Source organism: Suricata suricatta, chromosome 9 (assembly GCF_006229205.1).
Source record: "Suricata suricatta isolate VVHF042 chromosome 9, meerkat_22Aug2017_6uvM2_HiC, whole genome shotgun sequence".
Taxonomy (NCBI): Eukaryota; Metazoa; Chordata; class Mammalia; order Carnivora; family Herpestidae; genus Suricata; species Suricata suricatta.
The window spans coordinates 80,341,012-80,368,969 of NC_043708.1; the positions used below are offsets into that span (position 1 = coordinate 80,341,012).

Sequence of the window (27,958 nt, forward strand, 5' to 3'; positions counted from 1 at the left end):
AAATTACATGGTTCTGCTTTAGATTTCATTCAGTGATGGAAAAGAAGGATCCCGCAGGGCAGGTTTAAAAAGCAGGCGGTGGAAAAAGATAAAGCCCTTTTCTCTTTATTTTTCCTGAATGCAACTCGGTCACAAATCTTTGTAGAACTTTGGCATTTTACTGAAGGGCAACTATGGAGGGGGTTGGGAGGAGGCACTGATGTACAAGGAGGGAGCACCTGGCTTAAAGCTTTGGCATTTTTAGGAGCATCTGGGTGGCTCAGTTGGTTCAGTGTCCGACTTTGGCTCAGGTCATAGTCTCGTGGTTCACAGCTTTGAGATCCACGTCAGGCTCTGTACTGACAGCTCAGAGCCTGGAGCCTGCTTCATGGAGTCTGTCTCCCTCTCTCTCTGCCTCTCCCCTGCTCATTCTCTCTCTCTCTCTCTCTCTCTCTCTCTCTCTCTCGCTTTCTCTCTTTCTCTCTTTCTTTCTCTCTCTCTCTCTCTCTTTCTCTCTTTCTCTCTTTCTCTCTCTCTCTCTCTCTCTCTCTCTTTCTCTCTCTTTCTCTCTCTCAAAAATAAATAAAATGTTAAAAAGAAAAAAACCCAAATATGGTGTTTTAACTGCCAGCTCCGTGACCTTGACAGGTGGAATTAAATGTGACTGTTTCCTCATCCCTTAAAATGGGGCTGATGGTGCCTTCCTTCCTTCTCATATAGTTATTTCCATACGTAAGTGTCCTCTGAAAGCACAGAGCCCTACACAAATGTAAGCTAGGACAGTTTCCTCCAGCTTTGTCTTGCTCTGATCCACCTGTCCGTCAGCATTCTCTTTGAATATCTCCTTCTTCTCTTAACCCACTTTTGCTTTTCTTCCTAACTTCTCATGCATCTTCTGAGATTCTAAGCATTTTCTTTCTTTTTTTTTTTAATGTTATTTTGTTTATATTTGAGAGAGAGTACGAGCAGGGGAGGGTCAGAGAAAGAGGGAGATACAGAATCCGAAGCAGCCTCCAGGCTTTGAGCTAGCTGTCAGCACAGAGCCTGATGCAGAGCTTGAACTCACGGACTGCGAGATCATGACCTGAGCTGAAGTTGGACGCTTAACCGACTGAGCCACCCAGGCGCCCCCATGTTTATTTTTGACAGAGAAAGACACAGAATGTGAGCAGGGGAGGGGCAGAGAGCAAGGGAGACACAGAATCTGAAGCAAGCTCCAGGCTCTGAGCTGTCCACACAGAGTCCGATGCAGGGCTCAAACTCACAAACCATGAGATCATGACCTCAGCTGAAGTCAGAAACTTAACCGACTTAGCCACCCAGGTGCCATATGGATGTTAAATTTTTAAAAGTTAAGTTCAACTTTATTCTACTTGAAAGCATTCAAGTTAAATAAAATTTGCACTCTTTTGCTGAATTAATGATTAGGTACAGGGATTGTCACTTATTTATGACTTGTATTTAAAGTAGGTTTTACTTTTCTGTGTTCTAGGAACGTTTGGAAATTTCATGTTTGTCAAACCAAGATCAAAACTCTAGGAAAGATCTGGGAGGACATAGAACAGGTGCCATTCTACATGGAGGCTCTCCCGACTTTGTAGGAAATGGTAAACATCGGACCAACTCCTCTGGAAGGTCTAAGTAAGTCCCTAGGATTTCTGATCTGGAAGGAGAAGGTTGTAGAAGAAATAAAATACCTTGTAGTGCCATGTGATGGAATTTTCAGATAATAGTTTTAGTAACTCTTTCAAAGCCTATAAATCTTTTTGTTTTTTTTTTTTTTAGTTTATTTATTTACCTTGAGGGAGAGAAAGTAGGATAGGGGTGGAGAGAGCAGAAAAGAGAGAATACCAAGTTCCATGCCGTCCATGCAGAGCCCAGTGTGGAGCTTGAACTCAGGAAATGTGAGATCATGACCTGAGCCAAAACCAAGAGTCGGATGCTTAACTGACTGAGCCACCCAGGCGCCCCTTTGCTTCTTGGCTTTTTTTTTTTTTTTTAAATCATCGTTCCTTGTTTTTTCAGGTATCAAGGTCTCAGACACCTAATTTAGTTTTCTAAAATTGAATTATCTTTAACTCTTTTTTACAAGATGTAGTTAATAACATTTGGCAGTTTTGTTTAAAACACCTTTTGTCTTTATGTACTGCCACAGCTACCTGGAAAAATTGAAAACATGGGTGATGTTCCTAATGATATTGCAACCCCTGTAAACATTCCGTAATTTAGAATAGATCCTCCTCTCTGAGACCAGTGTTACTGCTTCTAAATTCCATTTGTTTTCCTCAGGATGACTATTTCTGATGGAGTTCAGAAGTTGTTTTACTTATGAATGAATTTCCTTTTATTTTATTTTATTTTTTACGTTTATTTATTTTTGAGAGTCAGAGAGAGACAGAGCGTGAGCAGGGGAGGGGCAGAGAGAGAAAGACACAGAATCCGAAGCAGGCTCCAGGCTCTGAGCTGTCAGCACAGAGCCCAATGTGGGGCTCAAACCCACAAACTGTGAGATCATGACCTGAGCCGAAGTCCGTCGCTCAGCCGACTGAGCCACCCGGGCGCCCCTGAATGAATTTCCTAAAGGTTATTCTAAACTCAATTCTGGACAAGTCCAAAATAGACAGTCTGAATACATATATATACATGTCTCGACAGTGTATATACATCTCTCGGGTGAAAACAGGAACGATCAGTGACACTGGGTTTTTCCTCTTTATCCCTCCTCTTCGAACTTTGTGTGATGTACCTTTAATCTTTCAGAACTGTTATTGCTGCTAAACAGTCTATTCTGTTTGTACCACATTTAGTGTTTTCTTGACACCTTCACTTTTAAAATAATCTCAATTTTTCATTCAATCCTCATATACATCTTTTCTTAGTAAAACTCATAACATTCTTGTTGTGTTTGTACTCAATAGTCATGATATAATGATTAATATTCTAAAACACCTTTAAATGAAGCATTTACACACTGTAAACGACTTAAGGATGACACAGGCTGAAATATCTGTTAGCACCATCTGTTGGAGGGAGCAGAGCAAATGTAGAGGTGCTTCTGGATAATTTATGTTAATAAGCCTACCATAGCATTTTAAACCTTTGCTTTTATGTTTTTTTCTATAAATTTCAGTGTGTCCTTGGTTGCACAAAGAAATTGAGAAGTCGAAATTTAAACAGAACTACAGTGTATCTGCCATTCCCTGGTGTTTGGAATGTGTAGACACATATGTGGTATGAGAGACTAAATCTTAATAGGCCTTGTCAGCAGTGTGGGAGGGGCTGGGGGGAGGGGAAGACACGCAGGTTGGAGGTGGAGAGACTAGTTAATAAAGGAGTATATCATGTGTCCAGGAGAACGTTGGTGATGATCTGAGCGGGGCAGGGGAATTGGAGAAGAGAGGGTGGTACTTGGGGATCCACTACATGTGAAAGATCTAGGGGTTTGGGGAGGCTCGCATGTTTCTGACTAGAGACAGAATGGATGACTGTGCCACCAACCAAAATAAAAGAGCCAGGGGGCAAAACTAGATTGAGGGTGGGTAGGAGAGTGATGGTGGATTTTTGACATTGCAGTAGCATGAGGATTAAAGAGAAGGCACAGAAGTGGAGACAGCCAGATGTAGAAGTTTGAAAGGGAGGAATAAGAGGGGGTGGGAGCAGGATTGAGGAAGGGGAATGTGGACCCTGGAGAGAGCTGTAGTCTGAGGGGAAGGAACCTAGATGGAGGGGCAGATTGAACATGGAGGAGAGAAGGACTAGCTGATGGACCAAGATCTCAGAGACTCTAGAGAATGGAACTGAGGAACAGCGTTGCTGTCCTTCACTGTCTGGGAAAAAGAAAGAATAATGCAAATGCCAAGAAGCATTATAGGTGGAATGATAGAGTGGGCTTCACCGCCCATGGCTTCATGTTCTCGGTGAAAGTAGAAGTCAAGATTATGCTCATTGCTTTGAATGAGAGGGCTGCTTTCCAGAGATCTGCCCTTGTGCCTCCTGAAAGCATTTTGCACAGGTGTCCAATCCTGTTTCTCCTTTGCCTCTTTCCTGCAGCGTCTGCTGGTTGATTCATTTATATGTCCCGATTATTATTTTTGCATTATAACCTTGCTTCCCAGCTTTTTGTCTTTAAGATAAAACTCACCACTTTGATAAAACTCACTACTTTGCTTGATCAGAAAAAAAGCAGGGCAAGGGAAAGAAGGGAGAAGGTGGTGGGCATTGAACATTTTGGAGAAGTCATACAGTGAATTGGCTGAGCATACGTATCAAAGACAAGTGAGACAATGAATGAGAGTATGTAGTGGTTGGGGACACAAGTGGAGAAAAGAAATTTGTAGTGCTCCAACCCCCCATTTGCAGCTTTCTCCAGTTGTGCAGGTGCATGGGAATGCAGAGATGTGGGATCAATTTAGGACTAAGCTAAATCACTGCTGTAGAACTTCTGTGATGATGGCAACATTGCCTGTCAGTGCTGTCCAATATGGTAGCCACTGGTCACTCGTGGCTACTGAGTAAGTACTAAAATTTGGGTACTGCAGCTGAAGAACTGAATTTTTAAGTTCATGTTAATTAAATCTAAATAGCCGCATGTGGCTAGTGGCTACCATATTGGACAGCGCAGATCTAGAGTCAGGGGTTTGCAGAGTTCATGTGGAGAAGACCTCAATGGAGTGGGGGTGGGGGTTGAACAAATTCCCATTAGCACTTCACCTCAATTCCTAGTAGAGATAGATGCTAGAGAGTGAATGGGCTAGTAAACAGGAGAAAATGGAAGGGCAAGAATTTCCTGTGTTAATCTTAAAAGAAATCATTGTCCACATTTATTTTTTAAGGCGAGAACGGCAGTATTCTATATGTAGTAGTGAAGATTCTCCTGGCTCTTGCGAAGTCCTATATTTTTCTGTGGGTAGTCCTGACCAGCTCATGGTTTACAAAGGGAAATGCACTGGTGAGTAACCTTGCTAACTTCATTTCAGTTATTCTAACAAAAGTTCACCATGAAAGAACAGAGTGGAATGGACTGTGTTGTCTAAACCAGTGTGGTCCAGGGAGGTCTATTAAGTCCATAAGTATTCTGGTTCCTATTACCTAATGACCAAAATGAGAAAGCAGTCAAGTTTCCCCTTCTGTCAGATGAAAGTCAAAGAAGACCTAAGCTCTTAGAAATGTTGTTAAAGATAATTTAAAATTTGCCATTTTTATAATGAGTCAAGCTTTTGGAAACCAAAACGTTGACTGCAAATCAGTAGAATTTTGTATCATGCACATCAATTGCTGATAAAATATGTGTAACAAAATGAGTTCTAATGTTTGTTATCTTTCATGACCGAAGTCTAATTTTTTAAAAGATGCTATCCATCTGAATAGTATTTTTCTCTTGGCAATTGTTTATATTAAAATCACCCTTTCATTATCTACTTTTTTGTCCTAAATGGGAATCTTTTATCAGCCATATAGATACACCACTACTTGGTATAGGGATTACTTGCATATAGTGAATCTGACAATTTAGTTTTTAGTCTCATGAATATTCTTTTTTGTTTGTTTGTTTATTATTGAGATAGGGAAACAGAGCATGAGTAGGGGAGAGGCAGAGAGAAAGGGAGACAAAGAATCCGAAGCAGGCTCCAGGCTCTGAGCTGTCAGCACAGAGCCTGATGTAGGGCTCAAGCCCACGAACCGTGAAATCATGGCCTGAGCTGAAGTCAGACCCGTAACTGACTAAGCCACCCAGGTGCCCTGGTCTCATGAATATTCTTAACCATTGCTAACAGCCAAATTACCCAAATGGAGTTCACTTTCTTTTGCTGTCTTTTTCCCTTTAAGGAGATACAGATGAGGGAGGTAGTTGCCAGGGAGCAGGCAGCAGATAGAGGGAGAAGACACCGATTATTCGAATAGTCTCTGAACTGGACACTTAACCTTGGCCGACAGAACGCAGCCTGAACCGCACAGGACTGTGTGGACACAGAGTGTGCTGTATTCACACAAAGCAACCATTTAGACAGGTTCATAACCTTGAACCTGAGATGCCCTTGACTCAGAGGCATTTCAGACTCCCAAACTGGCAACATAAAATGCACTACCTTCAATAATCTGGGGAAATCAGGAAGGCAAATTAATCCAGTTGCTTATTACCTTAGCTCGGTCTCACTGGTACTCATTAGACTGCTTTACCTTAGTTAATACCCTCATTAGGAGACACTTTTGCAATCGGAACATTTTTATATAAAACTGTCAAGTAAATTATTTGTTTTGCTTTCCAGAACAGGTCTAATTTTTAAAATATGTCCTGATTTTCTACAAAATATTGTTTATAAAAGATGAACTAATTGGCTTTCGTTTATCAACATAAAGCTATTAGGAGCAGAGAAAGCTGATGCATAAAGCACTATAGAAACTGTACAAATGACTGTATAGAGTCTCAGTTGCAATTCCGTTTGTAACCTAGTTACCTTCAGCCTCATTGCAATGTATTCTTTTGTCTCTTTTATTACCCCCATCACAAAAAAGTGACAAGAGGAGGGTGGTGATAACAAATATATAATCCAAAAAACACAAATTCCAACCAGCAATTAAGAGATACTCACCTGGTTCCAGTTGAGGAGGCAAATATTGCACGACATTGTACCGTATAATGCCCACATCTAATTAGGCTTTGTGTCAATAACATCGCATTCCATCCCATAAACATTTTAAAATGTGTTTCCCAATGTGTACTGCTTAGACGCTACATTCCACAGGTTGCTTCCTTTGGTTGACAAATTCTCAAACATCAAGGTTTCTTTCCACGTAGGCTAAGAATGTCAGGAATTATTTATAACCAGCATAACTGATCATTTTAATTAAAATGTCTTAAATTGCCAGCATTAAAAAAATATTTTTTTAATGTTTTATTTATTTTTGAGATGGAGAGAGACAGAGCAATTAGAGGTGGAGGGGCAGAGAGATAGGGAGACACAGAATCCGAAGCGGGCTCCATGCTCTGAGCTATGAGCACAAAGCCCAATGTGGGGCTCGAACCCACAAACGTGAGATCATGACCTGAGCCAAAGTCAGAGGCCAACTGACTGAGCCACCCAGGCGCCCCAAATTGCCAGCATTTTGATGAGATAAAAACTGCCTTTCAGGTAAAAAGTCTAGGTGAATTAGATCTAGACTTTGCTAAGACCACTTTGTCTTGTAAATACAGATTACTTTTCGTTTTTAAGTGAATAAAAATAATTATCATTATTTCTTTAAGACTTTTTCACTATGAAGACAGTGTAGCATCATGGAAAGATATTATTTATATACTACAAGAAATAGACAAAATACTAGATATCAGTAGTTCTCAACCGAGGGCATTTTTGTCCCCTGGGGGACATTTGGTGCTTTCTGGACATATTTTTGATGGTTAAGACTAGGGTAGGGATGCTACTGGTGTAGAGGCCAGGGATACTGCTTAACGTCTCACAGTGCACAGGACAGCCCTTTTCAACAAAAGATTTTAGTCTAAATTGTCCATAGTGTCAAAGATGAGAAACCCTGTTATATATACTATGATCTGGTAGATTAGGAAAAAAAAATGGAGTAGGAAGAGAAATAAAACAAAATGATGATATTGTAGGTGATGCTTTCCTCCATTTCCAATTTTTTGGGTAATTTTCTATTATAGTCTTTAAGGAAAATTGGTTACGGAAATTTAGCTCTCCCAGGCACAAGTGGAAACCATATGCTGATCACTAAATAAAAAGGTCTCTAGCTTTAAATTTAAACTGTTATTTCTGGTTCCTTCCTTCAAAAGCCATTGGCCTATTTGCTGACCATATTCAAATTTTGTAGGAAGAAGGTCATTGATATCTTAAAATTCCCAAATTATTAAAACTTCTTTTTACTGTGCCCACTAATCTACGTCAATGGAGTTATCTTGGAGTGTTCCTATTTCCAGATTCCTTCCATCAAATTAATAGCTGTCGCCCCCGTAGGCATAGTCATCAGAAGTGAAACGGTTGTAAAAGTAACACTGAATAATGGCTAGTAGAGGAAAAAACACTGATCTGATATTAAAATCTCATTTATCTTCCTTTTATAAAAATTAATATTTAAGGGTTCAGAGTGTGTTGTTAAATATTATAAATTTGGCTACAAAAGAGCATGTGTTCCATGAAATCATATTATTTATAAAGTTAGCGTATGGTATGTCTACTGTAGAATGAATGAATGAATGAATGAATGAATGAAGATATATCCCCTTTCTTTACCTCCACCAAAAATATCCCAGTGAGATTTCATTATATTTTCTTTCGATGTGCAGGCAGTGATGAGCAGCTTGGAAAATTAGTTTACAATGCTTTGGAAACGGCCACTGGCAACTTTGTCTCATTGTATGAGTGGGTCCTTCAGTGGCAGAGAAAAATGGGTCCGTTCCTTACCAGCCAAGAGAAGGAGAAGATTGATAAGTGCAAAAAACAGGTGGGCATCTGACACCCTAAGCAGCGGTGTCACTTTGAAATGAGGAGGTAACAGCACAAAAGAGCTGTGTGTTTGTTTGGCTAGCAAAGACGACAGAATGGTCTGAGATCCGTTGAACCAGAGGGGCTGGCGGGGGACCTGCCCCCATTCCAGAGTTTCCTCGGCCCCTTGCTGACTCTGGCACAACTCTCATAACCTGGGTGTGACTGTAAGGCTGTTTTCTGTACCTCTGTTCTCAGCCTCTATTATGGTATTAATAGCCATCCCCCCCAAAAATAAATGTGTATTTAGGGTAGAAAAACTGGAAGGAAATACACTGAAATCATAATGGTTGTATTTGGGTGGTGACCATCTAGATAATTTGTGGGTGTTTCCTTTCTGTGTTAGTACTTACTAAAATGTTGACATTGAATCCTTGTAATTAGGAAAGGTGGAGTTTTTTTTGTTTTTTAATTTTTTTTAATGTTTATTTATTTTGAGGAAGAGTGAATGTGAGATGGTCAGAGAAAGGGAGAGAGAGAGAATCCCAAGCAGCCTCCACCCTGTCAGTGCAGAGCCCCATGCAGGGAGGGCTAATCTCATGAACTGTGAAATCATGACCTGAGCTGAAATCAAGAGTTGGATGCTTAAACTGATTAAACTACCCAGGCACCTTATTTTTAAATTTTTTTAACTTATTATGTGTTTTAAATGTTTTTTTTTTTAATGTTTATTTGTTGAGAGAGAGAGAGAGAGAGAGAGAGAGAGAGAAAGAAAATCTCAAGCAGGCTCCCTGCTCAGTTTGGAGCCTGATGTGGGCCTCGCTCTCAAGACCATGAGATCATGACAGGTGCCAAAATCAAGAGTCAGACACTCAACCGACCTAGCCACCCAGGCACCCCTGCTCCCATTTGTTTTTAAAGACTTATTTTTATTCTTTTTAAATGATCTTTATACCCAAAATGGGTGTCCATTGACTGAGCTTGCCTGAAACTCCAGTCAGGAAAGGTCTGTTATTTATTTATTTATTTATTTATTTATTTTTATGTCTTTATTTTATTCTGAGAGAGTGAGTGGGGGAGGGGCAGAGAGAGAGGGAGACACAGAATCCGAAGCAGGCTCCAGGCTCTGAGCTGTCAGCACAGAGCCCGACGTGGGGCTTGAATCCACAAACTGTGAGATCATGACGTGGGCCAAAGTTGGATGCTTAACTGACTGAGCCACCCAGGTGCCCCAGGAAAGGTATTTTAAAGAATTAGTGTTTCTTTTTTTTCCTGCTGGCCTTATGACAAAATAAGTTGCTTTTAAGAGCCGTTCACCAATTTTATAGTAATTTGTACACTAGATTTTGAGGTCACAGAAGTTGATAATTATTTTGCTTTCATCTTCACGTACCATTAGGTTGGCCACATAATTTAGGGGACGATACCGTTCAGAACATATTTGTTCTCCTTTGAAAATACATTTTCTGTTAAATATTTTACCTTTGGAGTGAAATACCAGTTAATGCTGGCAAATGCAATATTATTTTAGTGGTGTTTTTCCTTATTAGATCCAAGGGGCAGAAGCGGAATTCAACTCACTGGTAAAACTGAGCCATCCAAATGTAGTACACTACCTTGCAATGAATCTCAAAGAGCAAGATGACTCCATCGTGGTGGACATTTTATTGGAGCACATTAACGGGGTCTCCCTCGCCGCACACTTGAGCCACTCAGGCTCTGTCCCCGTTCATCAGCTCCGCAAGTACGCAGCTCAGCTCTTGTCAGGCCTCAGTTATTTGCACAGCAATGATGTGGTGCACAAGGTTCTGAGCGCGTCCAGTGTGTTGGTGGATGCAGAGGGCAATGTCAAGATTACAGACTACAGCATTTCTAAGCGCCTAGCAGACATTTGCAAGGAGGACGTATTTGAGCAAAGCCGAGTTAGTTTCAGTGACAGTGCCCTGCCTTATAAAACTGGGAAGAAAGGAGATGTTTGGTGTCTTGGCCTCCTCCTGATCTCCCTCAGCCAAGGACAAGAATGTGGAGAGTACCCTGTGACCATCCCTAGTGACCTGCCAGCTGACTTCCAAGATTTTCTAAAGAAGTGAGTATCTCTGAGATTCTCTCTCATCACACTTTACTCCTGAACATTGAACTATGCTTACATGTCCTCACCATCTAAGGGATGTGTTTAAGCTGAAAAGTGAGGAACAGGATTGGAGTTTATTCTTTGTCCTCTCAATCCTTTCCCAGCCATACAGGTTCTGTTTTCTTGCTTACGATTTTTATTCCCTTAATTCACACATTCTCCTAAATTCACTTGGGCTTAGTAATAGGTTTTCAAACTGCTTTTGGGGAGAGCCTGGTATATCTAGGAAGTTAACAAGGAGAAGTGCCACAAGAGTTCTAAATGGAAGACCCTCTCTGTCTACCTTTGCTGCTGGTTCCTAAAGGGTCAAGACGGGGCCTCCTCCATCGAGGAGTGTGACTCTGCCCCTTGTGCTTCCTAACCATTCTTCATTGGCACTGTGTCATTCAGCCAAGTCATAGACTGAGTGACGGTCTCACACTAGCCATCGGATTTTCCGATACTTGTACATTACAGGTGCACATTTCATCGTAGAGCCAAGTCTAAAAGCTTTCAGAGAATCTTTACCGAGGGGTTCACTGAGGGCCTACAGTTTTTGTCTGGGTCCTTCCCCTTAGGACCTTCCAGGTTAGCCCCGCCTCTCTGCTGTATCCAAGCCAGGCCTAGGTGCTCTTGGTTCCTCTGTGAAATGGGAACTAAGATCCCTTCAGTCTGGGCTTTTCTAGATGCTCCCTTAGTCCTGCCTTCCTGCAGAAGTTGACCTGGACTGGTTCTTCCTTTTCCTGCACTCTGTCTTGTTTCTTACTGTATTTCTTTTATCCAACCATTCATGTTTATCCACTCCCTACATTTCTTTTTTAAGTAATTTTATGTATGTTTTTAATGTTTGTTTATTTTGAGAGAGAGAGCAAATAGCTGGGGAGGGACGGAGCGGGGAGAGAGAATCCCAAGCTAGCTCTGTGCTGTCCGTGTAGAACCCAACGTAGGGCTCAGTTTCACGAACCTGAGATCACGACCTGAGCTGAAATCAAGAGTCGACCCTCACCTGGCTAAGCCACCAGGTGCCCCCATTTCTTACTCTTCAACATGGTTGTCGTTTAGATTTTTGGTATATTCCTCCGTCATCCTAGACCAGTGTGATGGACCCCTCGGTGAAGGAGCAGCTGCACGTATTATACTTCCTTTGCTGTCCAGCCCCAGTTAAAAGAAGAAAGAAATCATTCACAAACAGCACCAGCACGGCTATGGTTCATTTGTAGTTGGATGTTTTACTTATAAGTGAATCCCCTGGAGAAAGATTTTGTTCCTCTCAAGTCTCTGTGATGGGAAAGAGCCCAGACTGGAGCCAGACAGCTGGATTCAGATCCCACCCTCCCCCTTATTAGCTGAGTACTTAAATTCTCCGCCAAGAGTTTTGTCCCTGTAAAATGGATCATTTTAATTTAATGATTTACTTTTTATTTAGTAATAGCACCGCCTCCTTCATGATGTGGTTGAGAGGATTAAGTGAGCTCACACCTATCACGTGGCCTGTGCTGAGCTTTTGTAGGTGAGCACCGCCCTCAGCAGAGAGAACAGTCAGCTTTCAGACGCTTCATCCCTTTTCAGCGCTGGACCGAACATTTGCCTCTGCTACTTATGGCTACCATGGTGCCAAAATTGGTGGCTTAGAACATTTCATCTTTAAAATTTTTTTTAATGTCTATTTATTTTTTTAATGTTTTAAATTTATTTTTGAGAGAGAGAAAGAGTGTGAGCAGGGGAGGGACAGAGAGAGAGAGAGAGAGACAGACAGACAGACAGACAGAAAGGGAGGGAGGGAGACGCAGAATCCAAAAGAGAGAGAGAGAGACAGAGACAGAGAGAGACAGAGACAGAAAGGGAGGGAGGGAGACGCAGAATCCAAAAGAGGCTCCAGGCTCTGAGCTGTCAGTACAGATCCCAACTCAGGGCTTGAAGCCACAAACCGCAAGATCATGACGTGAGCCAAAGTCAGATCCTTAACCAAATGAGCCATCCTGGCACCCCAGAAAATTTCAACTTTTTAACCGATCATGGAGGCTATAAAATCTCTTTAAGATACAATTCATTCTAGGTAGGCTTTGCAGTTTTTCTTGATTACTGTCATAGTTGAGTTAGAGTTGACAATGCGCTTCAGAAACCCAACAGGATGTATATAGGGATGTTCATTGCAGCATTTTTTTATGTACATGAAAAACTAGAAATTATCTAAATATTCAACAGTAGAAGAAGGTATATGTAATGTAAATAAATTCTGCTAAGTTCAAAAAGCTCTTGGAAAGGTCTCTAAGACACATGGTGATAAGAAATATAAGTTTACATCCTGTTTCAAGCACAGAGCTCTTAGAACCATTAGAATTTCTGAAGCTGTGAGAGCAGTAAGGGTGTCCCTTGTTATGTTGCTGAGGTGAAATTTGGACCACGCCTGAGGATGGGGCTGGTTGCCTGGAGAACTGACCTGAGAACCCAGCCCTCTCACTCAGCACCAGCGGCCAGTGATTTAATCAATCGTGGCTATACAGTGCATTCTCCACAGAAGCCCAAAAGCACGGGGGTTTGCAGCTTAGTGAGCACGTGGAGGTGTTTGGAGGGAGGTGAGCCTGGAGGGGGAGGGCTTGGAAACCCTGTGATATCTCCACACACTTCACCCTATGCATTTCTTATTTATTTTAAATTTTTGATGTTTTATTTATTTTTGAGAGAGAGAGAGAGAGAGAGAGAGAGACAGACAGAGTACTAGTGGGGAAGGGGGGCGGGCAGAGAGAGATGGAGACCCAGAATCTGAAGCAGGCTCCAGGCTCAGAGCTGTCAGCATGGAGCCCAGCTCAGGGCTTGAACTTGAGAACTGCCAGATCCTGACCTGAAGTCGGACGCCTAACTAACTGAGCCACCCACGCTCCCTTTGCCCTATGCATTTCTTCTGACTGTTCTGAGTTCTATCCTTACGTAAGAAACTGGTAATCTAGTAAATGTTTCTCTGAGTTCTGGAAGCACTCTAGCAGACTAAAGGAACTCAGGGAGGGGTTTTTTTGGAGCCTCCGATCTGTAGCTGGTTGGTCGATCTGTAGCTGGTTGGCTGAAAGCACAGGCTGTGACCGGCATCTGCAAGGGATTGGGAGGCAGTCTTAAGGGACTGAACCCTCGGACCTGTGGGATCGGATGCTGTCTCCAGGTGGGTAGCATCAGAATTGAGTTGAATTGTTGGACACCCAGCTGGTGTCAGAGAATTATTTGGTCCCCTACCCGCTAGTCCCCAGCAGTGGAGTTGAGCACAGAACCTTTTACATGATCAAATGAAAAAAGCAAGTTGAGGATTATACAAGGTGAAGTCATGGGGGTGGGGTGGGGGGGGGGGACGCGAAAGCAGTATCCACAAAGCAAAACTATGTTAAATGCATAGAAAAATAAAGTCTGGAATGACAGGGGAGTGGAGGAATTGGAGAGAGATGGGGGTTTGGTCAAAGTCTTTATCATAATAAGGTTTTAACATTTTTGAGGAGAAGGTATTCTTGTTTCGATTTAAGGTAATTAAAATTAACCTTAAATTTAGGGGAAAAACAGTATCTTACACAAATGCTTTTATTGTGATTTTTTTTTTCTTGTCCTTCTCAAGGTATGAAATTAGAAGTGCTTTGCATTTTAATGCTACATAGAAAGATAAAATGTTACCCTTTCAGGTGGTGGTTGCTACCACTTGGTAGCTACAGATTTGAGGTACAAAATTCACAGGGATGGTTGGTTCTGTTGGAGACATTGTTGATAGTCAGGGTCAGGTGCTAGCAAGTGGTGCTACGTGGTCATTGTCAGTACAGCCAGACAGCTGAGATTAGTTAGAACAGTGGTTCTCAGGGTTTATCTTGAATTGAAACCACCCGGACAGCTTGGTAAAGCACAGATAACTGCCCAGCCCCCCAGAGTTGCTGATTTACTAGGACAGAGTCGGAATAGAATTTGTAACAAATACCCAGGTAATAGTGCTGGTGATGCTGCTGGTCAGGGACCCCACCTTGAGAACCACTGGGTTCAAGGTATGGTGCATCTTCCTTCATGAAAAAACAAAAATTACTAGAACACCAAACAAGGTTCAAGGACTGAGAATTAAAAGAAAGTATGTGACAGAATGTGGGATTAAAAAAAAAATAGTCCTTAATTGTTACCAAGTTACATCATTACTGTGATGAGCGGGCTTCCTCCGAAGTTTGTTTTATTGGACCCTGATCCTGCATCAGCTTTCAGATTTGCTTTTCCTTTGCAAAGCTATGTTTTTCACCTAGAGAGGCTTGGTTTAGTACTGCAAGTCATTGAATTATTAATGGGAGTGAAAATTCATGACTTGTGCTATCTTAAACTCGTAAAAAAAAAAAAAGTGTTCCATGAGATAAGTCTTCCTGCCTGTAGAGACTATATCTTTTTTTTTAATTTTTTAAATGCTTAGTTATTTTTGAGAGAGAGAGAAACAGAGTGTGAGTGAGGGGGAGGGACAGAGAAAGGGAGACACAGAATCTGAAGCAGGCTCCTGGCTCTGAGCAGGACGCAGGAATTGAACCCACAAACCATGAGATCATGACCTGAACCAAAGTCAGATGCTTAACGAACTGAGCCACCCCGGCGCCCTGAGACTTTAACTTTTTTGACTCCTCACTCACTCTCAGCCTGCTGTTCAACATGTATTCACTTTATGAGTGCATTTTGGTCCATAAGCAACATGAATTTTCTAATGTGTATTTATTTTAAAATAAATCCATTTAAAACAAAAACAGAAAACCTCTTGTTCTCTGTGTCCCTGAGGTGTGTTTGCTTGGATGACAAGGAGAGATGGAGTCCCCAGCAGTTGTTGAAACACGGTTTTATCAATCCTCAGCCGAAAGTGTCTTTACTGGAACAAAGTCCTGAGGGTGAGTCTGTCATCGCTCTTTTTCGAAAACGTGCTTGACATTAATTGTTTTGAAAGTAAACCTAAACCCGGAACAGACTGCATGGATCATAGATTTTTATCTGTTTTATACCGAGCTATACGTAAATCCATTCATTGAATGTGTCCTGTGCACGTAGAGCTGTTTTGCCCTCCTGGTTTTTCCAGCCTTGACTGATTAAAGTGTCCATTGGGGGAGCCTCTCTTCGTGTTGGGTAACCCTTCTTGTCACGTCCCTTTACTGCCGTGCAGCCAGGTGTCCCTGTTGCTACTCAAGTAGCAGATTAGGCATCCTCTGCAGAGCCGGGGATGGGCCAGGAGACATGGGTTTGGATTCTGGCTCTATCGCATGGTCACATTTCCTCATTATCAGGCCCCGCCTCAGACCTGGGCTCATATGTATTCCACCTCACCCTACAAGGTGAGGAAAAGTGTTCAAGGGTCTGTGCCAGGTGTGAGGAACCTTATCAAACTACTGGTTGGGACTCTTCTTCCAGCAGTAGCTTCCTTGTTGGGTTTTGCGTCCCTTGCTGTTTTCCTAATGCCTCGTTGGCCTCTCACATTTTGTTCTCTCTCAGACTCTGGAGGACAAGATTATGTTGAGACCGTTATTCCCAGGAAGCAGCTACCCAGTGCGGCCTTCTTTAGTGAGACACAGAGACAGTTTTCTCGATATTTCATCGAGTTTGAAGAATTGCAGCTTCTCGGCAAAGGTGCTTTCGGGGCCGTCATCAAGGTATGGTACAGAGTTGTGCCCGGGGCCTTCAGAGCTCCTCTGTTCATTTCTGCATACACAGAGCTTTTTGCTTTTTGGTCTTTGCTTTTTTGGTTTTTGGGTTTGGGTTTGGGTTTTCTTGAGGAAGTTCTTTTTCGACAGTAGGGAGAGAAGTGAGCACGGCCATTTGAAACTGTGATCATCATGACCTTTGCAGAGTAAAAGGCTTGAAAGTTACTCTGGACACGTTAAGAATGTATCATGTCTCCATTGCCTGGTGCAGTCCATTAACGTGAAAACCGCATGATTACAACCACCCCTTCAAGTGGAGCCAAGACCTCTCCCTGAAGACTCCTTTTCTGTGCTTTGGTTCAGAAAGAATTCTGTCCTTTTTGTCCCATCTGCTTTTCAGAGGTGCAGTGGAAAAAAGGCTGCAAGGTTAGCGCTGAGGGGGAGTTCACTGGGAAAGGGCCCCAGATGATCTCTGGGCTTGTATTTTCCAGCTGCTCCTGAGAGAGAAAACTAGTGATGTGTCCAGAGGGTGTGCTGCTATTAGGTCTTCCCTTCTGCATTGTGGTCTATTTGGGAGACTCATGATTACGTACCCCTTGAGAAAGAGATTTCAGCTGCTCTTAAGTAATTTTTGGCATTTTGACTTTAGGAGACCCAGGCTAATATTGTGCTATTAAATCCATATAAGACCTGTCATCTTTCACAGAATAAAATGGCCTGCCATCAAGAGGGCATATGCCTATTTAGGAGTCTGAGAGAGTTATTAGGAAGGGTTGCTAAGATAACTGTGGAAGTCCTTTTACACTCTCCAAAATAAATAAATAAATGGGTTTTTCTGTGGTAATCAGGGACAGAAAGAAATCTTGAATTTTCCAAAGGAAGTTGAGTATCGTAGAAAATGTTTAGCTTTCTTCATGAAAGTATAGACACTCTACTTAGATGGTTAAATAGACCTACTATGGACAGATACCCTGACTGGATAATCCCAGTGATCTTCAGGGGAGTAATGATTGGTGTGTATGTTGTTCCTTTAACTCCCATTATAATTTTGATCAAGCCCTATAATGTGTTTGTATTTTAGACTCTTGAATGCAGACATTACCAAACTCCATTTTAATAATGGGCAGGCTCATTTAATAACATCTAATAATTTAAGCCCCTAAGTTTTCTTGTGGTTTTTCCTCCCGAGAGATCATAACCCTCATACTTCATCTCTATTTTCGGGTAAGCTAGGGCATTCTGTTCATTGATCTGGCATTTCAAAAGCCTGAGTATGGTTCATGCGTCTTTCCGTTTTAATAAGTGAATTCCTAGAAGTCTGCCGTGTAGCAAGCCCCACACCCCAGCCAGTGACTCCAGATGTTCATGATGTGTTCTGGGACTCAAGGTTGGCGACCAGGCCAAGACTTTGCAAAGTCTGCTACTCTATTAACCTGGCAGTAAAACAACACAGGGCTACATAGAGGTTTTTGGAGCAAATTCCATATTTCAGGTCGTGTGGCAGGTGGCTCACAAACCTTGTCTTTCAATTTCATGACATTGTTATGAAATAAGTATTATCCCCTGTTTCTGACAAGGGAAGAGATGTTCAGAGAAGTTATGTAATTTGCATGGGTTACATACATGCATTAAGAGATGAAAACCAGCATTCAGACCTAGATCTGTTTTACTCAAAAGCATATTTCTTGCCACTGTCTCCACACAAAGGTAATCTGAATCAGTTTTATAGTAGTCCTTTCTCTTTCCTAGAAGTTATTTAATATACTAATCTAAATGCTTTATTTTGTATTTTGTAATCAACTAGTTCCTCCCTCTGCCCATGGCCAAGTTGTTGCTTTTCGTCACCTCCGTTGACCTGCATGTTGGGTCTGGAATGTTCTGGTGAACAAAATTTTTTAAAAGGTACTTCAGTCAACCCCATGGCAGAGTACAGCTGTGAAGAGAAGATGCCTCTGTACAGGATGTAGAGGCTTGACTTTGAAACTTGCACTTGTATTTTTCTTGTTTTTATTTTATTGTGTTCTTAATCCCATTTTTCTAGTCTTAAGTCATGTCATCAATCATAATTTTTTTAAATGTTTGTTTATTTTGAGAGAGCATGCAAGCAGGGAAGGGGCAGAAAGAGGGAGAGAGAGGATCCTAAGAAGGCTCCAAGCTGTTAGTGCAGAGCCCAACATGGGGCTTAGTCCCATGAACTGAGAGATCATGTCATGACCCGAGCCAAAACCAAGAGTCATGACGCTTAACCAACTGAGCCACTCAGGCTCCCCTCAGTCATAAATGTTGGTAAAAAAAAAAAAAAAAATCAGGCAATAATTGTGTTAATACCAATTATTTTTTTTACTGAGCACCTTTCTCCATGAGGCCTGGGTTGTAAGTGCTTTGCTTACCTTATTCACGTAATCCTTACAGATAGTCAGTCACCTTTGAGGTGAGGGAAGTGGTACACATGACATTTTATAGAGCAGGAAATTGAGTTTTGAGAAAATTAAGTCGTTTGCCCAAGTTTACACAGCTTTCTAAGTCAAGAATTAGAATCTACATTCAAGTTAACACTTTTGGAGTTTGGTTTGTGTTTAGTGACTTTAAGTATAAAAAACTTGGAGAGAAACTAAAATTCTGAAACTTTATACTGATTTTAGAAAATAATGTGTTTTTTTTTAAGTTTATTTATTTTGAGGAAGAGAGATCATGAATGCAAGCAGGGTTGGTGCAGAGAGGTAGAAAGAGCATCCCAAGCAGGCTTCATGCTGTCAGCATAGAGACAGACTCTGGACTCGAACACCCAAACTATGAGATCATGACCTGAGCCAAAATCAAGAGTCAGATGCTTAATCGACTGAGTCACCCAGGCATTCGGAAAATAATTAGTATTCAACAATTTCTTAGAAATTGAGATAACAGATGTGATGTTGGGAAAGCAAGAATGTAACTGTCAGTGAAATTACTGATTCAAACGGAGATCCTATTTTCTCCAGGTCTCTCATAAAGCTAAATACACCTGTCACTTGAGGTGAGCTGTTTTCTCCGTTTTTTGGCAGTCAAGACTGTTCAGCTCAAGAGGTTGCAATATGTGGCTCACCACTATAGCTGTTGGTCCTCACTCAGAACTGCGGCTCGCCTGGGGAGGGGTGGGGAGAGGGGGTACAGACGTCAGTGCATGGCTCTGAGCTGATGACCTGCCCTGGGCTCCTCCCCCTCCTCTCCCGGCAGGTGCAGAACAAGCTGGATGGCTGCTGCTATGCGGTGAAGCGCATTCCCATCAACCCGGCTAGCAAGCATTTCCGAAGGATCAAGGGCGAGGTGACCCTGCTGTCACGCCTGCACCATGAGAACATCGTGCGCTACTACAACGCCTGGATCGAGAGATACGAGCGGCCGGTGGGCCTGGGGACACCGCCCTCGGAGTCGGAGTCTGGCCCGGGGACTCCCCAGGCCCAGGACGGGCGAGGTTTGTCCCGGCCACCTGCACACGACAGTGGCCTGGATGCCCCCGGCAGCGTGGAGGCCACCGCGCCACCACCCATCCTCAGCTCAGTGGAGTGGAGCACCTCGGGTGAGCGCTCTGCCAGCGCCCGCTACTCCGCCGCCGCAGGCCCAGGCTCCAGCAGCGACGAGGAGGACGACGAGGATGAGCACGACGGTGTCTTCTCGCAGCCCTTCCTGTAAGAGCCTCTGTGGAGGCGCCCGGCCCGCCCCCGGGGGGCGGGGATTCATGAGAAACCGGGCTGTCTCCGCGTCAACATACACAGACGTGTGCATGTTGAAAAAGTAACCAGATTCAGTTCAAAGGTGTTTTTTCCCCCACTGCCATCAAAAGACCTCCAAAATCCAGTCCCTGAAGAAAGGAAAAATAAAAATTCCTCCCAATACCTCATCTTAGTACATTTGAAAGAAAGTTTTTTTTTTTCAGAGAGCGTTCATTTAGATAAGGGTTTCCAACTTTTAAGAACTAACCTGGAGTCTTGACGTGGGGCTAACTGCGGTTCTAAAAAAGGGGTGACCAAACCAGTAATTACAGTCCTGAAGCTGATGCACCTCAAAGCGGCCCTGGTCATCTGTTACTTTCCTGGGTTGATTTCATTGTATCCACTTGGAGACCGTTGATCATAAGTCTTAGGTGTTGAGTTTGTAACAGGCAATTTGATGTCTTCAGTATTTCTCTATTTCTCTTTTTAAGACCTGCCTCGGATTCTGACAGTGATATCATCTTTGAAGATGACGAAAACAGTAAGGGTCAGAATCAGGTAAATATGTGGAGAAACTATACCATTTTATAGTGCATGGGCATGTAAGAGAACTAGCCTTTAAGGTTACAAACCTCTGGTGGAATAAGAAAGACTTACTCTGATATGCAAATACAGACACTGTCAATGTTAAAACACGGTGATTTAATCTATATGCCACTTCTATCTTTATTAGGTCTTAATTTATCCACATAAACATGGTTGCTTGTAGAAGAGAGCAATAAATGGACATGCTGGGTTTTATTTGGTTTTGTTTTGTTTTTGAGAGAGGAGAGAGACTGTGTCTGTGCATAGGGGAGGGGCAGAGCCGGGGAGGGAGAATCCCAAGCAGGCTCTATGCTCTCAGCGCAGAGCCAGACAAAGGGCTCAGTCTCACAAACCATGAGATCATGACCTGAGCCTAAATCAAGAGTCAGACGCTTTTAATTGACTGAGCCACCCAGGCACCCCCTGTTTTGTTTTTTTTAAATGCAAACCATTTCCTAGAGGATTTGGGGAAGCTTGATGTGGTTGGGGATGACAACTGAATTGAGTAATTAAACAGCCTAATTGTGAAATTATGTTGGCCTCTATGACCAATTAATCCTGAGTATTTTATTCTCATAAACCATCCTCAAGAACAGTGTTTTAACACAGAGTCATGATCCTGTTACGGGTTATGAAATCCATTTTGAGGGCCACAACCAGCTTTACTTAGTTCTTAATGCTGTAGGGAAGAGTAGAGGATACTGAAGGGCATCACACTAGTACAGATAAGCTGTACAATGTATCTCTGATGAGTATGGGAACTGGGTGTGATAAATCTTTCTTCGTGTAGATCATGGTCTGTAAGGTTTGAAAAACTGTTCCAGGCCTTGATCACTACTCAATTCTGTATCTTCCTCCACCCAGGCCAGCAGAGCCCCTGAATGCTGGTGCACAGAGGGCAGAAGGAGGCTCTTTTTTTTTTTTTTTTTTAAACAGTGAGAGCGAGCAGGGGAGGGTTAGAGAGAGAGTAGGAGACACAGAATCTGAAGACAGGCTCTAGGCTTTGAGCTAGCTGTCAGCACAGAGCCCGACACGGGGCTCGAACCCATGAACCCGCGAGATCATGACCTGAGCCAAAGTCGGACCCTTAACTGACTGATCACCCAGGCGCCCCAGAAGGAGGCTTTTTTTTTTTTAATTTTTTAAAATTTATTTTTGATACAGAAAGAGACAGAGCATGAGAGGGGGAGGGGCAGAGAGAGAAGGAGACACTGATCCGGAAGCAGGCTCCAGGCTCTGAGCTAACTGTCAGCACAGAGCCTGACGCGGGGCCCGAACCCATGAACATGAGATCTGATGTGAGCCGAAGTCGGAGGCTTAACTGACTGAGCCACCCAGGCACTCCAGAAGGAGGCTTTTTGACAACTAGGGCTATCAGTTGTTGGTGTAAGGAAACTTCCACAATAGGGGGTCGAGTGCCGTGACTTTATTTTCCAGGAATAAAAATAGAATTATAACCAGTTAGAAGGGTGCGTTCAGTGTAGATAAAGAAGTCTATATGTAGGCCCTATAGATAAGCAGCTAAATTGAGTTAAAGAGAGGGTTGAATGCATGAGCCAACATTTTTTAGGTATTTCCCCTTTTTAAAAAAATTAAAATCACCTTAAACTCCTTTTGGTTTAAAGTTTTAATTATAAATTTAGCTGGGAATAATAGTATAAGTAATCTAATCTCCTGCTTTGGTTTTCACATGGGTCATGCATTTAATTATTACAGGAGCACCACGTTTACAGTCCTGGTTTTGCTTGGTTGAGGGCAACGTGCCAGGGGCATTCTACTTGATGACTGGAAGCCTCCAAGAGATTAACAGTCTCCTGCAGATAATCCTCAGGGTATATAAATGATTCAAGAGTAGAACCTGATGGTTTGCAGAACAGAGAGATTGGGTTTTTTTTTCCTTTGATAAAAAGGAATAATGTTGAAAAATGCGCCTACAAGCAAACGATACATCAAAAACAGTCAAATGCTACCTAATGCTTTTTCTTCAGTGCTGTTTCCCCAGGTGGTACAGGGAGGGGAAGTATTTCAACACATTTATTAGAAGGGAAAGAAGGACTTTAAAAAAAGGGGGGTGTGGACCTGAGGGGAAGATAAGCTGTGAAGAATAGACTGGCCTGTGGGAAAGTGGTCTAGAAGATCAGCCACTGTAAGGGGCAGCCAGCCCGTTTCCCTCGGCATAGCCCAGAGGGCAGCGTGCCTTCTGGCAAGATCACATATAAGTTGTCTTAGCTAAAGATGGATCTCTTGTCTTAGGTTTCCGAAGTAAGCCTAACATCAAAGAACGGCATTCCATTAAAATATGAAAACCGCAAGGGGTGCCTGGGTGTCTCAGTGGATTAATCATCCAACTTCAGTTCAGGTCATGATCTCACAGTTTGTGAATTCAAGCCCCACATCAGACTCTGTGCTGACATCTTAGAGCCTGGAGCCTGCTTTGGATTCTCTGTCTCTGTCTCTGTCTCTGTCTCTCTGCCCGCCCCCCCCACTTGTGCTTTGTCTCTCAAAAATGGATAAACATTAAAATGCTTTTTAAAATAAATTTAAAAATACAGAAACCTTAAAATATTAGCCTGTATTCATTCTTCCCTTCTTAAGCATAGAAAGATATCAGTGGTAGGAAAGAACTGACTTGGGGCACTTGGGTGACTCAGTTGGTTAAGCACCTGACTTCAGCTCAGGTCATGATCTCATGGTTCATGGGTTCGAGCCACACGTCAGGTCCTGTGCTGATAGCTCAGAGCCTGGAGCCTGTTTCAGAGTCTGTGTCTCCCTCTCTCTCTGCCCCTCCCCGACTTGTGCTCTGTCTCTCTGTCTCTCTCTCAAAAATAAACAAACTAGGGGCACCTGGGTGGCTCCGTCGGTTAAGTATCCAGCTTCGGTTCAGGTCATGATCTTATGGTTCGTTGGTTCAAGCCCCACATCGGGCTCTGTGCTGACAGCTCAGAGCCTGGAGCCTGCTTTGGATTCTGTGTCTCCCTCTCTGTCTGACCCTCCCCTGCTCGCACTGTCTCTGTCTCTCAAAAATAAATAAAAAACATTAAAGAAAAAAAAATAAACTATAGGGGCTCCTGGGTGGCTCAGTTGGTTAAGCATCCGACTTCAGCTCAGGTTATGATGTCATGGTTCATAGGTTCAAGCCCCGCATCAGGCTCTAGGCTGACAGCTCGGAGCCTGGAGCCTTCTTCAGATTCTGTGTCTCCCTTCATTCTGTCCCTCCCCTACTCATGTTCCCGTGCACTCGCTCTCACTTGCTCTCTCTCTTAAAAATAAACATTAAAACAGTTTTAAAAAATATATAAAAAAGCTTTAGTAAATAAATAAATAAACTATAGAGGCAGCTGGATAGCTCAGTCGGCTAAATGTTCAACTTTGGCTCAGGTCATGATCTCACAGTTCATGGGTTTGAGTCCTGCGTTGGCGTCTGTGCTGACTGCTTGCTCAGAGCCTGGAGCCTGCTTTGGATTCTATGTCTCCTTCTCTCTTTGCCCCTCCCCGCTCACACTCTGTCTCTCTCTGTCTCTCTCTCAAAAAAAATAAATAAATGTAAAAAAAAAATTTTTTTAAATAAACTATTAAAAAACTGTAAAGAAAAAATAAAGAATTGACTTGGAATCTTTTTGCGGATCGCACAACTTCTGGTAATAGCACAGTTGCCTTTTAAATGCTGTTGAGCGTCTAAAGGACAGTGCTTGTGTCCTACTCAGACCTCCCCCTAAAAGGCAACAAGATGTCCATATGCTGGGGGTGGGCACCACTGACTTAATGGTGGTGATGCTCGCATTCCATTTCCGCTTCCGTTCTTGAGTCTCACATGTTCCTCTTGGACTAGGATGAAGACTGCAATGGGAAGGACAGTTACCATGAAAGTGAACCATTGGCAACCACCGAGGCTGTGCACTACCTGTACATCCAGGTAGGGCCTGGTACGCGTGCGTCTTGGTGACACAGTGACTCCCAGTGTTTGCTGGTGCTAGGTCCCAGGAGGCTGGAGCAAGACCGTGGGCAGAAGAGGGCTCACCCGCACAGCCAAAGATTAATTGACTGGAGAGAATTGTAACATGGGGGCCCGTCCCCCTGGCCTTGAACTCCTGCTTTCTGTCCCATAGCAGGAGACGGCATAGGGTTCTGGACTCAGGCCTTGTAAGTTCTCCTCCTGGATCCCTCAGTCGCAGCTGTGTGAGCTCAGGCGTGTTTCTTCGCATTCTGTGCCTCCAGTTCCCCATCTAGTTGCCTCAGTGACTTGTGAAAAATAAAAGAAATAGCATCTCTAGGGCAATTAGAACCATCTGAGTTCTATAAATGCTAGACTGTGCACAGAGAGAAATTCCACTCTAACCAGTTGAGTCTGGAGAAGGAAGGTGTGATGCATGCACATCCTTGCGTGTGCGGAAGAAACACCAAGATGGCTCTAGTCAGAGTGTCCCAGAACCTCTGGGGAACAGGCTTGGTGGGCACACCAGTTCCAGTGAGGCTTGACTAGAAGGAAGCCTGCTCACGTGTCTGAGGGACAGAGTCCTGGACAGTGGTGAGCTCTGGCAGCAGAGAGACAGCCGCATGCCAATGAGGAAAACTTGTCTCTCCCCAAATGAATAGGGCCATGTGTCATTATTAGCATTTTTAATTGTATCTCTAAGTAGTCAGATCTTTTAAGTGTGAGACGCGTACTGTGTGCCAGAAGGATAATGTTTCCAAGGAGACTAATTAGGTGGGCGCTTTCCTATAGTTGGAGCTGGTTTAAAGTATTCCCTCACATAAATATCTTCGAGGTACCACTCACATGATACAGCATTTGTCCCCCAAATCACTAACTGTGAAGCATGTATCATGTGCCATCCGGCTCTAGACAGTTATAAGTCATATAAGGGAGATGCGGCTAAGGTGCGGTCAGATCATGGTCTGGGAGTCTCAGGCCCCTGTGAGGACTGGAGGAGGCATCAGAACCTGTCAGTGGTTCATCTGAGCACGAGAGTGTATTCCTGTCATTTACAATGACGTGTCCCCCTCTTTAAAAACAGTAAAATCCTTCTTCATGAGAAAACTCTGGCACTAGTTTGAAACCGATAGGCTAGTTTCATAAGTCAAATGCTATCTGTTGATCTAAGGTATTTAAATGATACTTCGTTGTTTTCTGATACAGTAATTTATAAGGAAGGGTGAGAAAGAGCCATGTCCTGAATGTTTTGATATTTGTAATGTTTTGCTCTAGACTTGAAGGTCATTGTCATTCATTGAAAGTAGAAATGAGAGGGGCGCCTGGCTGGCTCAGTTGGAAGAGCATGTGACTCCATATCTTGGGGTTAGAGATTACTTAAACATAAACTCTTAAAAAAAAAGGTACAATTAAGAAAAGCTAACGACATCATTAGATTTTTAATTAGTCTTTCTTGGAAATTCGGGTTTGGAAACAGTCTTGTAAAATAAATAAAATTTTACATAATTCTCATTTTTTTCATTATTTGAAAAATATTGAAATTATCACGAGGTTTTTAAACAAGTCTTCTGTGTTTTAAGTGAACAATAATGTGAAAATTAAAATGGTTATGCTGGGGTGCTCTCATTATTCCCCCCCCCACAATTTTTAAATACTGTTGGTTTCTGTTTTTAATTTTAAAAAGTTAAGAATTTCCTTTAGCATTTAACATTACATTAATTGCCATTGCTCTCCTTAATTGAAACCTGTACAATCAGATGCTGCCTGGTCTGTTCTTGCCCCCAGATGGAGTACTGTGAGAAGAGCACTCTGCGAGACACCATTGACCAGGGGCTGTATCAGGACACCATCAGACTCTGGAGGCTTTTCCGAGAGATTCTGGATGGATTGGCTTATATCCATGAGAAAGTAAACTTTGTAACATTTCATACCTGAAAACTTAAATTTATGAAAAACTTATGACAAGAAATATTGTGAGATGAGAGAAAAATAGAAACGGAGGGTATAAAATATCGAAGTTGAAAGAAAACACTGACGGGTAGGACAGGGGCCAGCAGACCATGGCGATAGGGTCAAATGCCACTTCTAGCTGCATTTATACAACGTGTGAGCTAGGAGTGGCTTTTTTATTTTTAAAGGGTTGTAAAAAAAATCAAAAGAGAGGGTCACCTGGGTAGTTCAGTTGGTTGAGCATCTGTCTCTAGATTTCAGGTCAGTTCATGATTCCAGGGTTGTGGGATCAAGCCCCATGTCAGGCTCTGCACTGAGAGTGGCGCCTCCTTGGGATTCTCTATTTCTGTCTGCCCCTCTCCTCTGCTTTCTCTCTCTCTCTCTCTCTCTCTCTCTCTCTCTCTCAAATTAAAAAAAAATTTTTTTTAATCAAAAGAGGAAGAGTATTTCATGACACCAGAAAATTCTGTGAAATTCAAATTTCAGTATCCACCAATAAAGTTTTATTGGGACAGGGCCATGCATGTTTGTTTACATACTGCCTATAGCTGTGTTTGTGCTACAACTGTGGGGTTAAGTAGTTGTGACAGAGACTGTATGGCCCCTAAAGCCCAAAATATTTATCTGGCTCTTACCAAGATTTCTGCAGCCTCTGGGTTAAGTGGAAATACTGAAACACGTATCAAAAGCAAGGATGATTCCTTGAGTTGTTTAAAGTTAGAGTGTGATTAATACAGGCCCAGATACTTGATTCTAATGGGCTTAGTGCTGTCTTTCCTAGGAACATGGAGAAACTAGAAAGCCTTGCTAGGGCAAGGGTAGAAATGAGACTGAGAAACATAGCTTGACACATGGTATAAAAACGTCATTTTAGAAGTTAAACGTCCTACTTCAGCTTAGGTCATGATCTCACAGTTCATGAGTTCGAGACCTGCATCAGGCTCTGTGCTGACAGCTCGGAGCCTGGAGCCTACTTCGGATTCTATGTCTGTCTGTCTGTCTGTCTGTCTCTCTCTCTCTCTCTCTCTCCCCCTCCCCTCCCCACACTCTGTTTCTCTCTGTCTCCCAAAAATAAACAAACATTAAAGAAAAATTAGAAAGTTAGAAATTGTCATGTCAGTGTAATGCTAATGGACCTAGCTTCAGTATGAAACACTGCTTACATTTTAAAAATGAGATTATCTAATGCATTAGTCAGTGTAAGTACTTTTTTTTCCCCTTTGCTCTAATTTTCTTTAACTTAAGTCTATTTATACTAAAAAGGCAGGACTGTAATGTATGCATCTAGTTTATAAATGATTTGGTGCAGCAAGATTGGCGAGGTGGGAAGTAATAATGAGTTCTAATGATGGCTGTTAGAACTCGAGTGCTGTGAGATGCCCCGAGTTCCTAGAAGCGTGCCCGACCCCTCCTCTTCTCCATCTGATCTGTTCAGCATCTATTAATCATCTGCTGGGTGTCTCGTACTGCGCCACACCTCGAAATGCAGACAGGCACATGGAGATGACAAACCTCGTGCCTGAAGGGGGCTTGCTGTTATTTGAAGGAGCCAAAATTTACCTTCACATACCAGTGAAGAGATCCTACAATAAGGTTTTTATTTCATTTTAATTATGCTCTATATTATAGTAGCCAAAACAATAAGTATCATGAGCATG

The 27,958-nt window shown here is 42.6% G+C and overlaps 1 protein-coding gene across 4 annotated transcripts in view; it reads left to right on the forward strand.

The window, feature by feature from the left end:
* The window catches only part of EIF2AK4 (eukaryotic translation initiation factor 2 alpha kinase 4), a 97,382-nt gene that overhangs the window by 23,155 nt on the left and 46,269 nt on the right, over positions 1-27,958 (forward strand). For all 4 annotated transcript variants that reach the window (XM_029950209.1, XM_029950210.1, XM_029950212.1 and 1 more), the window contains 10 exons: positions 1,472-1,620; positions 4,812-4,927; positions 8,276-8,433; positions 9,965-10,500; positions 15,295-15,401; positions 15,997-16,154; positions 19,359-19,810; positions 20,326-20,392; positions 24,249-24,332; positions 26,136-26,258. In XM_029950209.1, the coding sequence (XP_029806069.1) occupies positions 1,472-1,620; positions 4,812-4,927; positions 8,276-8,433; positions 9,965-10,500; positions 15,295-15,401; positions 15,997-16,154; positions 19,359-19,810; positions 20,326-20,392; positions 24,249-24,332; positions 26,136-26,258 (1,950 nt within the window). The remainder of the gene's footprint in view (positions 1-1,471; positions 1,621-4,811; positions 4,928-8,275; positions 8,434-9,964; positions 10,501-15,294; positions 15,402-15,996; positions 16,155-19,358; positions 19,811-20,325; positions 20,393-24,248; positions 24,333-26,135; positions 26,259-27,958) is intronic.